General features: G+C 43.2%; 1 protein-coding gene across 1 annotated transcript; it reads right to left on the reverse strand.

Annotated features, from left to right (window-relative positions):
• Nucleotides 1-2334: 2334 nt before the first annotated feature.
• Nucleotides 2335-14675, reverse strand: LOC138954203 (hydroxyproline dehydrogenase-like). Its single transcript, XM_070326103.1, has 5 exons — nucleotides 14527-14675; nucleotides 12761-13318; nucleotides 11921-12111; nucleotides 10975-11104; nucleotides 2335-2487 (listed from the first exon to the last, which is right to left on the reverse strand). Exons 2-5 carry the CDS (start codon nucleotides 13295-13297, stop codon nucleotides 2356-2358), a joined length of 990 nt encoding a protein of 329 aa, XP_070182204.1. The 5' UTR covers nucleotides 13298-13318; nucleotides 14527-14675; the 3' UTR covers nucleotides 2335-2355.
• Between the last annotated feature and the right edge of the window lie 325 nt (nucleotides 14676-15000).

The raw sequence follows: 15000 nt of genomic DNA on the forward strand, positions 1-15000 counted from the left end.
CAGGTGATGTTTCAACATATCTGGCACTTCTTTGACAAATACCTGCAGCAATAAGTCTTGAAGGTAATGATTTAAGGCTGGACAAAGCAAGAGCAACCTACACACAGACAGATTAGTACAATTATTGTCTTCGTTGTCGTCGTCGTTGTCGTCGTTGTGGTCGTCATTTTACGAGAAAAAAACAAAAAAAGATTCTGCGAAAAAAATATCACGAAGCGCAGGAAGTAGGCAGGATGTTCAAGGCTCTTCAAAATGTATGTTCCTGCGTCGTATACGCATTAACGCCGAAAAGACGAACTTCAAATTCATAGAGGACGCACAAAACCTAAAAAGAGCGGGCAGTCTAGAGACGCACTTTATATCCGTTATCATGCGTACCGTCGCCACAGTTTTCAGAAAATGCCCTGCCAGATCTTTGCCAACGCAAATTTACGGGGGTAATATAACCGATATGACCATAATGCTTTTGTGAAGGGCGCGGAATACCTTCAACAGTCGGCATTGCGTTGAAATTAGCGTTCAAAAGAGCATGTGTCGGCGAGGCAGAATATGCCTTCCGAAAGAAAGAATATTAATGTCCTGGTCTTTAGCCCCTCTATAGTTCTTCTTCTTCTTGTCGTTCGCTGTTAGATCGTCAGTCCTGACTGCATGGGTGTGCATTTCGGACTGTCGACATTGTTTTGGGTGCGATTTGCGTGGATCTATGGTTTACGGGGGTATACATAAAGCCCAGGTCCCACTGTGACGAATTGTGACGGCGAACTACAACGATTATGGATTCGTGGAGAAAATCGCCGAGGTCGTTGTGGTTCGTATTACTTCGTCCTTGTTCGGCAAAAAATTCGTTGTGCATTGCCGAGATCGGCAGAGATTGTGGAGTCGCAACGACTATTTTGAAATTTTCAAAACAGTCGTAGCGTCGCAACGAATTGATGACATTCGTTGTATGTCGTTATGTATTCGTTTTAAATTCTTCTAGTTCTTGTTCTTTGTGCGTCGTTCTGCGTCGTTATGGTTATCGCCGCTCTCCGTTGTGATTCGTATACAATTCTTCGTGATCTCAGTCTTATGACCATAATGCTTTTGTGAAGGGCGCAGAGTACCTTCAAAAGTCGGCATTACGTTGAAATTAGCGTTCAAAAGAGCATGTGTCGGCGAGGCCGAATGTGCCTTCCGAAAAAAAGAATATGAGCCTCCTGGTCTGTGGCCCCTCTATAGTTCCAAAGAGGTGTAACCGAGTGCCGTAACACTACGATCACCTCGGGAGGAGAAGTGCAATCAAACAGGATTGAAAATCTTAGGGCCAATTTCTTAGCCCTATAAAAACTGTTATGCAAACCCGAAAGTTTCCATGAACATACAGACAATCGGAAACCACCAGACCCCATCACAAACAGAATTGTGCAATCCACCGGTGTTGACTTAAAGGCCAACAACTCGGGTGCAGAGTCTGCTGTGAAAGGAGCGGTAGCCTACCCTGTCACAGAGGGGTCAAAGGACCCCTGTAATTTAAAGTTGAGTCTTTGGCCGAGGGGCACGAGAAAGTTACTAGCCGGTGGGAGCCGCCGCCGTGTTGGATTGGTTGCAATTGAGACTTGTTGAGATTTCAACGAATCAGACCCCGTGGTTTCTTCTCTTCCGTTTGGGTGGCACCAAGCCCAGCCCTGATCTCGAGTTGTGTGTAACCAATAATGCTGCGTCGCTCACAAGAAATAACGGTTTTAGGTGTGACGAATAAAAGAACGGGGCCTGAGTACGGTGATAAATACAAGACTTATTTTACAACCATTTGAAAAATACATACATCCCCGTGGCTGACCGCATAACGAAATCGTTTTTCTCGTGTTTTGAACTTGCCAATGTTACAGCACAGAGCAGAGTCCGTCCCGCACTTTGCTTTGTGTACATCACGTGGCCACCCAAACACCCGCACAACGCAACATTTTCACGAGAAAAACACGTTTATTTGTTTGCTTTGTCTGTATTACACATTTCTATCTACATTTACCACTGACACACCAAATTGTATACTTTAGTTTGCAAGTGAATCGTTATCATACAAAATAACGTTATCACGAGACGAACAGAGATCTCAAAGATCGTCTGCTTCTCAATTGTTTCGCGCAAATCGTGTAATATCTATTTTTGCGGAAACCTCCCGAAGAAATGCAATCTCAGCGGCTTCCACCTGCAACATAGTCGTGCTTATTTGGAATGTGACGTCCTGTACTTCGTCAGTCACACCTATCTCGAAAAGTAAGCGTCGCACAGAGCCAGCGCCCTTCCATTACAAGCGGAAGGATGGCTTCGCGCAGGTAGGAAACCACACGGATCTATGGTGGCGTATACTAGGGTTTACACGAGATGAAAGGAGTCTTTAAGATTCACCTCATCAATGCTGAGATGCTGGCCACACAAAGCAGCCGCCATTGCCTCTACGACGTGTGGGGACTGCGATGGACGAGGACACCTTAGGCTCAGCAAAGCCTGCAATATCGATGAAACAATACATGTTTACATTAGGATGTTCACTATTCAATAAAAGCTTTTCTTTCGTTCCTTCCCCCTACATACAAAAACCAAAATGAAGATTTGTGAAAATCAGAGAAGTGCTACAAGTCAAATAGTAAAACATGAGCAAGCAAACAAGGCTTGGAAGGGCGATGACAATAATGCACATATCGACACACACACACACACACACACACACACACACACACACACACGCACGCATGCACACACACGCACGCATGCACACACACATGCGCGCACACGTACGCACGCACGCACACGCGCACACACACACACACACACTCACACACACACACACACACACACACACACCATACACACACGTACGCACACACACACACACACACCATACACACACGTACGCACACACACACAACCACACACACACACAGACATACACACGCACACACAAACACATACACACACACACACACAGCCATACACACACGTACGCACACACACACACAACCACACACACACACAGACATACACACGCACACACAAACACATACACACACACACACAAACACACACATGCACACACACACACACACACACACGCACACACATTTCCTTTAACGAGGCCATCACTTATTCGTTGTCAAGTATATATGTTTTAAAACGATTATTTTACTTTAAAACTTAAAGGTACAGTCCATCCCGTGTAAACAATTCAACGCATCATCTCAATAGACGATTTTCAAAAATTACTTCTTCAAAGATTTTCAGCGGTCTGAAAACACACGCACGCACCCATGAACAAACACACACACACACACACACACACACACACACACACACACACGCACACACACACACACACACACCTCATGTCCCTTTACCTCGGACAAGCTTTTTACAACAACCTGAGCATGTTCCAAACGACTTTACGCCTGCAATCGCGACGAACAGCTAACTCTGATGTGTATGTAATGCAGCGCGGCCATAATATGATACCCGTTTCATTCGAAAAACAGCGTGCACGACTTCATCGGAGTTCTCAATGCGTTGTAGAAATGATCGCTGGCACTTAGTCATCGCTTACAACGTAATTTGATCGAGGTCAAGCGGGTTTGGCTTGAGGTCACGTGAGTTTAGGAAATCTCTTTCTTTCTTTACTTGGTGTTTAACACTTTCGCGACGGGAGGTGACTATATTAGTAATAGCGCTGCAACGCCCACGGACGGGAAGTGACTATTTTAGTATTAGACATACAAGGTACACGACTCGTCATTGCTTCCCGGTTTTTGAAGCTTGCAGTAAATTGAGTTGTTTCCCTTGATACACGTGGTTTTCTCTTCCGGCTTGATCAAATTAGTGCAGATTTGCGTGGTGTTTTCGAACAAAAAAAATGAATCGAAGGCGAGCCTTGTCACGGGAGGAGATTCTCCGGATGTTGGATCTTGAGGATCCTGTAGATCATGATACATCGTGTCGTTTTAGCCTCAAGAAAGCGATAATAGCAGTGATATTGAGGAAGAACAGTCCCGTTGTTGCTAGTACGAGTCGGCAAACTACACGTGGTGGGAGTGATACTGCTAGACGAACATGTATCTCGGAATCGTGCAGGAGCTATGGGGGCGTGGCAGCACTGATAACAATGGATGGCTGGAGCCTTCAAATCCTTTTGGAATTGTTCATAGGTGTACAGTTGGTACTTTGTTGTGAAAATGTGACTTATATTCAATATGGATTACCTAGACATCATTTGGTGAGTGTTACAGTTTTGTTTCATTTGAGTCAGGATGCTGTGAGTGAATGCGTGATTTGCTTGTTTTTTTCTTTGTACTGTCTCCTTATTTCTGTGTACAATGTTAACAATATTTCAGCTAATTCATAGGTTTTACACCTTGTTTGGTTATAACATTATTTATAATACTTTCTGTTAAAAAATAACTTTTAAAAAAAGCAGTGGAAAATAAAACACACACAAAAAAACGTTAAAAAACACAAATTATCCCCCTTTCACCCCCCTTTCACCCCCCTTTGCTAAAATAAATCGCGTGACAAACTTATAAATAGCACGACTGAACTGGGCATCCATTTTTGAATTAGTACACAAAATTTGGTGGTGATTGGACTTAATTCAAGCTTGCTAGACAGATTTCTTTACAGTTACTGATTTTTGGGAAGTTTCTTGGTGGCAAGCTTGGGCAGGCAGGACGTTAACGCCGTGGCAGTGCGTCGTTTTTAACCACGAAGGTTATATCGCGACGGGGAAAGGGGGGAGATGGGATAGAGCCACTTGTCAATTGTTTCTTGTTCTTTCTTTCTTTATTTGGTGTTTAACGTCGTTTTCAACCACGAAGGTTATATATCGCGACGGGGAAAGGGGGAGATGGGATAGAGCCACTTGTCAATTGTTTCTTGTTCACAAAAGCACTAATCAAAAATTTGCTCCAGGGGCTTGCAACGTGGTACAATGTATGACCTTACTGGGAGAATGCAAGTTTCCAGTACAAAGGACTTAACATTTCTTACATACTGCTTGACTAAAATCTTTACAAACATTGACTATATTCTATACAAGAAACACTTAACAAGGGTAAAAAGAGAAACAGAATCCGTTAGTCGCCTCTTACGACATGCTGGGGAGCATCGGGTAAATTCTTCACCCTACCCCGCGGGGGGTTAGGAAAACACACGTGGCTCTGAAGTTTATATTTTCGAAAGAAAATCGTGTCATATTTAGCGCATGCTGCATAGCTTACGTATCAGAGTTCAAGGGCGGATCAATTCACTTTGGAGGGGGGGGGGGGGGGGTTACAAAATGACTGCGAAGATACAAGTTGACGGCGCCGAAGGCGCCTAAGCCTATAGGGGGGTCCAGGGGCATGCCCCCCCGGACATTTTTTTTTATCCAAAGAAGCAAAATAGAGCTATCTGGTGCATCCTGAGCCAATAAATTACCTCTTTTTTGGGGGGGGGAGTGGGGGGGGGGTTACGTAACCCGTGTAACCCCCCCCCCCCCCAGATCCGCCCTTGGTCAGTTATAGTTGTTCGTCCCGATCGCAGGCGTAAAGCCGATCGGAAGCGTGGAACATGGTCCGGATGTTGTGAAAACCTTGTCCGCGGTTAAGTGGCTCCTAGTATTTCAGACCGCTAAAAATCCTGACAGATTTATTTCCGGAAAATCGCTATTCTGGACGAGTGTTGCAAGAGATAAGACCAAACCATCCCATAACAGATATCAACACCCAAGGATTGGGAACTTTTGGGATGAACTAATTTTTTAAACAGACACTAATCAGGGGCAATAATGGTAAATCAGGGGCAATAGTGGTAAATCAGGGGCAATAGTGGTAAATCAGGGACAATAGTGGTAAATCAGGGGCAATAGTGGTAAATCAGGGACAATAGTGGTAAATCAGGGGCAATAGTGGTAAATCAGGGGCAATAGTGGTAATCAGGGCAATAGTGGTAAATCAGGGCAATAGTGGTAAATCGGTGAGCACTTTTTACATTAATTTTAGTCAAGTTTTGAGTTTCAACATAGAGGGGGAATCATCCAAACAAGGGTCGTGGCTGTGTGTGTCTGTCTCTGTATGTTTGTGTGTTTGTGTGTGTGTGTTTGTGTGTGTGTGTGTGTGTGTCTGTGTGTGTGTGGTGTGTCTGTGTGTGTGTGTAGAGCGATTCAGAGTAAACTACTGGACCGATCTTTATTACATTTTACATGAGAGTTCCTGGGTATGATATCCCCAGAAGTTTTTTCATTATTTCGATAAATGTCTTTTATGACGTCATATCCGGCTTTTTGTAAAAGTGGAGGCGGCACTGTCACACCTTCATTTTTCAATCAAATTGATTGAAATTTTTGTAAAGCAATCTTCGACGAAGGCCGGACTTTGCTATTGCATTTCAGCTTGGTGGATTAAAAATTAATTTATGACTTTGGTCATTAAAAATCTAAAAATTATAATAATTTTGCTTTTAATATAAAACGATCCAAATTTACATTCATCTTATTCTACATCATTTTCTGATTCCAAAAACATATACATATGTTATATGTAGATTAAAAACAATCTCTCAAAATTAAAAATATAAAAACTATGATCATAATAAAATTTCCGAAATCGATTTAAAAACAATTTCATCTTATTCCTTGTCTGTTCCTGATTCCAAAAACATATAGATATGATATGTTTGGATTAAAAACACGCTCAGAAAGTTAAAACGAAGAGAGGCACAGAAAAGCGTGCTATGCAGCACAGCGAAACCACTACCGCGCTGAACAGGCTCGTCAGTTTCACTCCATTCTGCACAAGCGGCGGACTACGGTCATTGTGAAAAAATGCAGTGCATTCAGTTTCATTCTGTGAGTTTCACAGCTTGACTAAATGTAGTATTTTCGCCTTACGCGACTTATTGTATGTACTCAAGCCAAGCAATTTTCTTATGTTCTGCACACTGTTGAAATAAAATCGTATGTCTTATGTCTTATGTCTGTGTGAAAATAACTCATCCAGAAAAACTCCCTTCCTGCACAGCAAGCAGCCAGGCAGTTGATTTTGGGTGTGTCCAAGTGGAGAGATGATCTTACCCCATGGACAGACTGGGTAGTTCTGTAAAGCGCTTTGAACTTTGGATAAGGCGCTATATAAATAAAGAGAATAATAAGAGTGTGTGTGTGTGTGTGTGTGTGTGTGTGTGTGTGTGGGGGGGGGGGTACATAGTCGTTTTGGATGGTGAATAGAATTGTTTAAGCGGCAAGGATTATGCGCTGAAAAGGGCGGGTGGCAAGGGAGAGAACTCCGACCTTGAGTTACTCCGTCTACCAGAATTCGCCATGCATGATCTTTTCTTTGCAGTCTCACTTTATGGAGTAAGGGTCAAAATCACACCCATAATATGAAGCCCCAAAAGTTAGAAGGACTTTACCGTATTAAATCACCTCAAGGGTCACACATGTTCCCAGTGGTGGTGGTTGTGGTGGTGGAGTTGTTGTTGTTCTTGTTGTTGGTAGTGGTGGTGGTGGTGTGTATGTGTGTGTGTGTGTGTACATCAGTGGTGTGTGTGTGTGTGTGTGTGTGTGTGTTTGTGCTTCCGCGCGCACGTGTGTGTGTTGCGTGTGTGAGTGTGTGTGTGTGTGTGTGTGTGTGTGTGTGTGTGCGTGCGCCGTGTGTGTGTGTGTGTGTGTGTGAGTGTGTGTATATATGTTTGTGCACGCCCGCTTATGCACTTGAATCTTCTCATTCTCCTCATTCTCAAACAAAACAAGTCGCGTAAGGCGAAATTACAACATTTAGTCAATCTGTCGAACACACAGAATAAAACTGAACGCATTGCATTTTTTTTCACCAAGACAAAACAGCTTCGTCAATCCAAGCGGCAAGGAAGTCGCTCAATTTTCCCGTGCAACACACAGTGAAACTGACACGCAAGAATAGCGAAATAGCGTACTGCTTACCAACAGGGAAGCGAACTTTTCTGTATTCTTTTAAACTTTCTGAGATTGTTTTTAATACAACATATTATATTTATATGTTTTTTTAATCAGGAAATGATAAGGAATAACATGAAATCTTTTTTGGATCGATTTCTTAAATAATAATCGAAGTACTAATTAACCTATTTTCGTTAATTGTGATCACATTTTAAGAGTAAACATGACATATGAATTATATTTTTAGATTCAAAATTTGATGAAAAATACGATGCAATCAATTTTAAATCTGTTTGCGAAAAATCGATTTTAATGACAACTTTAATGAGCAAACTCATTAATTAATGTTTAAGCCTCCAAGCTGAAATGCAATACCAAAGTCCGGGCTTCGTCGAACATTACTTCCCAACATTTAAACCAAATTGGTTGAAAAATGAGAGCGTAACAGTGCCGCCTCAACTTTCACAAAAACCCGGATATGACGTCATCAAAGATATTTATCCAAAAACTGGAAAAAAAATCTGGAGATATAATTCTCAGGAACTTTCATGTTAAGTTTCATGAAGATCGGTCCAGTAGTTTCTCAGAATCGCGTTATACACACACACACACACACACACACACACACACACACACACACACACACACTCATACATACACCACACCCTCGTCTCGATTCCCCGTCTATGTTAAAACATTTAGTCAAAACTTGACTAAATGTAAAAAGCACGGTTTTGAGTCTCTCAGCAAATTATGAACAAAAAAGAGGTCAGTAAACAACATCCTATACGCACCAGCCGGTGTTGTGCACTTGTAAGGCCAAAAAAAAAATTGTCTGTTTAGGGTAACATGACCAAAAAAAGTAGGGTCGGTAGGTAGGTAGGTTTTTTTTTTTTTTTTTTTTATTTTTTTTTGTAAATGCTATGTTGGCTGAACATTCACTTCTTATATTTGATGAATACATGTTTCAAAACTAACGTATAAATAAAACAGAGAGAAAGGGAGAGAAAGAAACGCCAAATGTCTCTTTTTAGCATTTTTACCTCTTTTTTTTTCTTTTTTTTTTTTGAAATCAAAAAAAAGTTTTTGGGTCGGCGCCAAATCGATAGGGTCGGTCGGGTTACCCTAAACAGACAATTTTTTTTTTGCCTAATCATAAGTAGCCAGGTTTATATTCACACCGGTGTCCGTTCACCTTTCAACAATACTTTGCACTGGTTATAGAACCGGTTATAACAGGATGTTCCTGGCTTTCACGACCGAATTTAGAGAGAGGTATTAGCTCATGTAACACGTACGGTATGCATGAGGGAGTATGTCAAGTTAATGTTATACCTTACTTTTTGCTGCAATGTACTCCAACGCTCAAGGTCATTTTGCTGGAGTAAAGATGTGTTTACGAAAACGAGATGAGACGTAGAGAAACTTAATTGTTATACAATCAGGCACAATGACACGCACGCATGCATACACAAATACAGATATGATATGTACAAGTAGATACGCAGTTACGAGAGCATGTACACAAACAAAAACAGACCCAAAACACACGCACGCACCGATGAACATACACACACACACACAAACACACACACACTCACACACACACACACACACACACACACACACACACTGACACACACACACACACATTAACGCGCGCGCGCACACACACACACACACATGAACGCACACACAAACACACACACACACATGAACACACACACACACACACACACACACCCCACACCCACACACACACATGAACGCACGCACACACACGCGCAAACACACACACACACAAACCAGGGGCGGATCAGTTCATTTTATGGGGGGGGGGGGGGGGTTTCCAAAAGTATATTGTGAAGATATGGGTGTGAAGGCGCGAAGCGCCGAGCCGACGGCGCGAAGCGCCTAGCTTGCTAGGGGGGTCCGGGGGCATGCCCCCCCGGAAAATTTTGAAAAAAAAGATGCGAAATGGTGCAATCTGGTGCATTCTGAGGATGATCATTACCAGTTTCAGGCAGCAGATTTTGTCACTGATTAAAACCCCAAAAATTGAAACTCAATGTAAAATAAAGAAATGCACCATAAACATATTTTTATTTTTTGGCTGCAAACACACTAACACTTACATCCTTTCACACTGACACACAGTGTGTCAAGTTTAGTCTGCTTGTTTTTCAGTCTGCCTGTCTGCCATTGTCTGTGTGTCAGTGAAATATGCCGCATATCGGTTAACTTACACATAGATTCCCCGGCATCAGAGTGTGTTTGTTTTTTCGGTCTACTTGTCTACCAGTGTGTGTGTGTGTGTGTGTGTGTGTGTGTGTGTGTGTGTGTGTGTGTGTGTGTGTGTGTGTGTGTGTGTGTGTCAGTGAAATATGCCGCATATCGGTTAATTTACACATAGATCTCCTGGTGTAACACGAGAAAATTACTCCCACGAGATTTTTACCCCGGAGTTCCAAATTTCGTACGAAAATGTTACTCCCTTTACGAAAAAACTACTCCCCCATTACACGAGAAAATTACTCCCCACGACAGGTGAGTTCCGAGTAAACATTTCGTACAAAAATGTTACTCCCCTGACGAATAAATAACGAAGAAATTACTTCACCCTGGTACGAGCAATTTAACTTCCCATGACAGGTGTACGAAATTTGTACTCCCTTGTCCCCTGTTAGTCTTGGGGGTGGAAGGGGTGGAGGGAGGGTGGCACGACATTCGTTTGCGCGAAATCACATATTGGCATTATCCTTTCGCCCGCATCCCATTTTCGCGTTCGAGATTTTTACTAGAAGTGAAAAAAATGGGGAGTAAAAATGTCGTGGAGGGAGTAATTTTTTCGTGTCTTGGGGAGTTCTTTTCTCGTACGAAATGTGTACTCGGAGTAAGAATTTCGTGCGAAATTTTTACTCCGGAGTAAATTTTTCGTGGAGTACAAATTTCGTGTTACACCGGCATCAGAGTGTGTTTGTTTTTTCAGTCTGCTTGTCTACCAGTGTGTGTGTGTGCGTGAGTCAGTGAAATATGCCGCAAATCGGTTAACTTACGCATAGATCCCCCGGCATGAGAGCTGTCATCTTCAGTTGTGTCATAGGATACAGTGGGTCGAGTTCTCTCGCCAGTCGCATGCCGTTTAAAATTGTGTTTAAATTTGCGTCGAACTTCTTGTCAGCCTCCCTTGAAAAAAAAGAAGAGTTTTTTTTATATGTGTTTTTGTGTTTTGTTGTGCTTCCTTAGCATGAATTTAAAAGCCTTTTATTTTCAATAGGGAACATATTAGTGAGAAGTCAGATGAGGTAAAGTGTCAATAACTTAAAAAGAACCCAAATTTACCTTAGTAAGGTGAAAAAGGGGGAGGGAGGGGGAGGGAGGGGGAGGGGTAGCGACAGAGATAGGCAAAGAGAGAAACAGGAAAAGAGAGCGACAAAAAAAGAGAGACAGAGACAGACTGAGACACAGAGAGACATAAATTTTTTTTTTTTAAACAAAGAGAGAAATTGAGGAAAATAGAAAGTGACCCGCAGAGTTAGCAAAAAAGAGAGATAGTGAATGGGAGAGATATAGAGACAGAGAATTGTCTAACAAGGTTAGATTTACCCTAGTGCGAAAGAAAGTAGTGTGTGAGGAGTGCCTCTTCTTCAGAGCAAATCGTCCTACCCACCCACCCCCAAAGACTCACGGGTGGGGGGCCCGGGTAACTCAGGTGGTAGAGCACTGGACTTGTGATCGAAAGGTCGCTGGTTCGAATCCGGGCCGGGACGGACACAGGTCAACCTCATGTGCAGACCCAGAGACGGTATCCATCTCCCACCCCCGTGTCACCACAGTGGCACGTAACAGACCTCGGTCATTCTGCCATAAGTGGAGATGGCTGATGCCACTTAAACACGCATACACTTGTGTATCTCATCTAAAGTCGGGTTAACACCCGGGAACATGCCCCTAATGGCTTTACCGTGAGGGCGTAAAACTTGAATTTCTCTCTCGACTCACGGGTGGTGGGTGTGAATGTCATCCTCCATGGGGGCAGCAAGAAGCGGACCAACGTTGACCTCTTGAAGTCTGCTCACCGCTTCTTTGATCTCGGCCGTCGTTTCCCCGGCAACGAACTGGCCGTACACTGTCTTCTTCATCAGCCAGTCTGACGCAGTCTTCCGCAGCACCCGCTGTGACGTCGACATCAACTGTGACGTCACGTTGAAAAGAAAGCGTAGGAAGTAGTTGATAGTGGTTTGAGGGGTAAGGGGAGAAGGTGAATGATTGCTTTACTAGAAAAATAGGATACAACGAGAAAGACAAGAACAGGGAAAACAGGCAGACAAACAGACACAAACAGGCAGACAAACAGACAGACACAAACAGGCAGACAAACAGACAGACACAAACAGGCAGACGACACAGGCAGATATTTTCATTTTTTCATTACTTTATTGTCCCATCGCTGGGAAATTCGGGTCGCTTCCTCCCAGTGGAAAGCTAGCAGCAACGGAGTCGCGCTACCCAGGTGTCTGCGTGTTTAGGTGTATTCAGCCACCTGCACTTATGGCAGAATGACCAAGGTCTTTTACGTGCCATTGTGATGACACGGGGGTGGGACATGGCTTCCGTCTCCGGGTCTGCACATAAAGTTGACCCGATATACAGACAGAGAGACTGACACAGACAGAGAGACAGACAGACAGACACACTCACAGACACACACACACAGACACACAGACACACACACACCTACACACACACACACACACACACACACACACACACACACACACACACGTGCGCGCTCAAGTGCAAAGAAATACATTTAAGCCCATACTCCAAGAGTCCAGTTACCTTCAAAGAATGGTCAGCCACGACTTCGAACGAACACACCCGCAGCACGGAGAGTGCCCTGATCAGCTCCCAGTTTGACTTTTTGCTGAAAGCCGTCTTGAAGTCGTCAAAAGAAACATCGAAATTGGCACGCTTTCTCTCAACAACAGGGTGCGGTTCTTCCATAAATGTTTCCGTAGCTGCAACTGATCCGTAGCCCGATTGTTGGTAGACGACATTTTGATTGGTCGAATTTTGCTGCAAAAAATCCTGAGCGGCTGAATGGTGAACCGGTGGCTGGTTTTGATTGGCTGCATTGTGGATCATGCGGTGAGGATTGGTTAAGCGGTCATATGGGCTCCACTCATTGGCTGTTTTGAATGCATCTGTCCAAGCAAGCCTGTCCGACAGAAAAGTTGAAGTTCCACCTGTTGCGGTCTGTTTTTGTGTCGATTTTGTCGGGGTACTTTTTCCACGAATGGGTGTAACCTCAAACAGACAACGATGGGCAAATTGTCCGTAGCCCAAAACTCCTCTGGGAGCATGGATTCTGTGCATCCTTTGAGATGGTTTGAGAGACTGAAAAAGAAGGGAAGACACGGAAATGTGTATTGCAAATGCGCACACAGAAGCAAGCTAGGGAACAAGTTAATTTCCAGAGAAGAAAACTTCCAAGATACAAATTACTTCTCGTGCCGACAATCAAGTGAGCCGGGTCACATTTGGTAAGGATTTTCTGTTGGATAAAAGAATCAATCCCCGTCGAAACACTTAAATTCGACAGCCTAAACCAAAAATATAAGGGAGGCGCGGTGAGGAGGGGAGGGGGGAGGGGGGGCAAAGGGGAAGAGGGAAGGAGGATGCATGTCCGAGTCCGGCAGTCCTGTAGCTCAATAGAAGTACATGTACTACTGACATAACTCTGTCGGCTTGGTATGACCTGTGGAAGAGTGAATATACTCTTGCTTTTATTGAGGCAAACTCTCTACACGTGCTCCTTGTTCACTTCTTTCAGATACACCGCTCGCTAGTGACAGGCCTTTACTGTCAGATAGGAAAGTTTGTCTCGATGCAAACAAGAATATATTTTGTCTTTCACAACCCATACAAACAGAGGTTTATTTCCGGATCTCGAAAAACCCGAGCAAAAATGGCAAACGAATGAACAAACAATTAAACACACCAAACAAACCCGAAACAAAAAGAAATATTTTTTTTTAAGTTGTTTTAAAAAATCATAAAAAGAAAAAAAGACAGACAGACATACAGAAAGCAAGAGAGAGAGAAAGAGAGAAAGAAAGAAAGAAAGCAGTGTTGTTCACAGATACAGAAAACGACCTGGATTCTAAATTTATATCGGTCAATATTTCCTCGCCGCCAAAAACAACAACTGTTGTGGCAATTAAAAGAAATCTAGTGTGTCAAAACTATCTGACATATTCGACTAGCCACGGGTCAGAACATTGCTTCAGATAAAACACAAAAAAGTGTATGCGTAAATGACCATAGGCTGATGCTTGGGAACACCACTGACAGAGAGAGAGCGAAAGAAAGACAGACAGACGGAAAGAACGAAAGCAAGAAGGAAAATAAGAGAGAAAGAAAGAAGGAAGGACAGACAGATAAAAAGAAAAAAAGAAAGAAAACAAGAAAGAAAGAAAGAAAAAAAAACCCAAACAAACAAACAAAGGAAGACAGACAGACTGACAGAAAAAAGAGAACGAGGGGAAGTGAAAGAAATAATATTAAAAAAAAACACGGTAAACAAGAACTCGGTCAAAACTTACCTGAATTCTACACTGCAACGCGCACAGGAGACACACATTAACGCACTAGAATCGACCGACCCCCTTGCTTCGCTCAAGCCGCGCCGTCCCAGTGAGTACGGGCTAACGTACTCTCGCTCGCAACTTTTCTCAAATGCCGTGCCCAGCTATAGCTATGCTGATTATAAGTGGCAAATGTCGTGCCCAGCTATAGCTATGCTGATTATAAGTGGCAAATGTCGTGCCCAGCTATAGCTATGCTGATTATAAGTGGCAAATGTCGTGCCCAGCTATATAGCTATGCTGATTATAAGTGGCAAATGTCGTGCCCAGCTATAGCTATGCTGATTATAAGTGGCAAATGTCGTGCCCAGCTATAGCTATGCTGATTATAAGTGGCAAATGTCGTGCCCAGCTATAGCTATGCTGATTATAAGTGGCAAATGTCGTGCCCAGCTATAGCTATGCTGGTTTATAAGTGGCACAGAATCAGAA

The sequence above is a fragment of the Littorina saxatilis genome, unplaced genomic scaffold (genome assembly GCF_037325665.1).
Source record: "Littorina saxatilis isolate snail1 unplaced genomic scaffold, US_GU_Lsax_2.0 scaffold_1581, whole genome shotgun sequence".
Taxonomy (NCBI): domain Eukaryota; kingdom Metazoa; phylum Mollusca; class Gastropoda; order Littorinimorpha; family Littorinidae; genus Littorina; species Littorina saxatilis.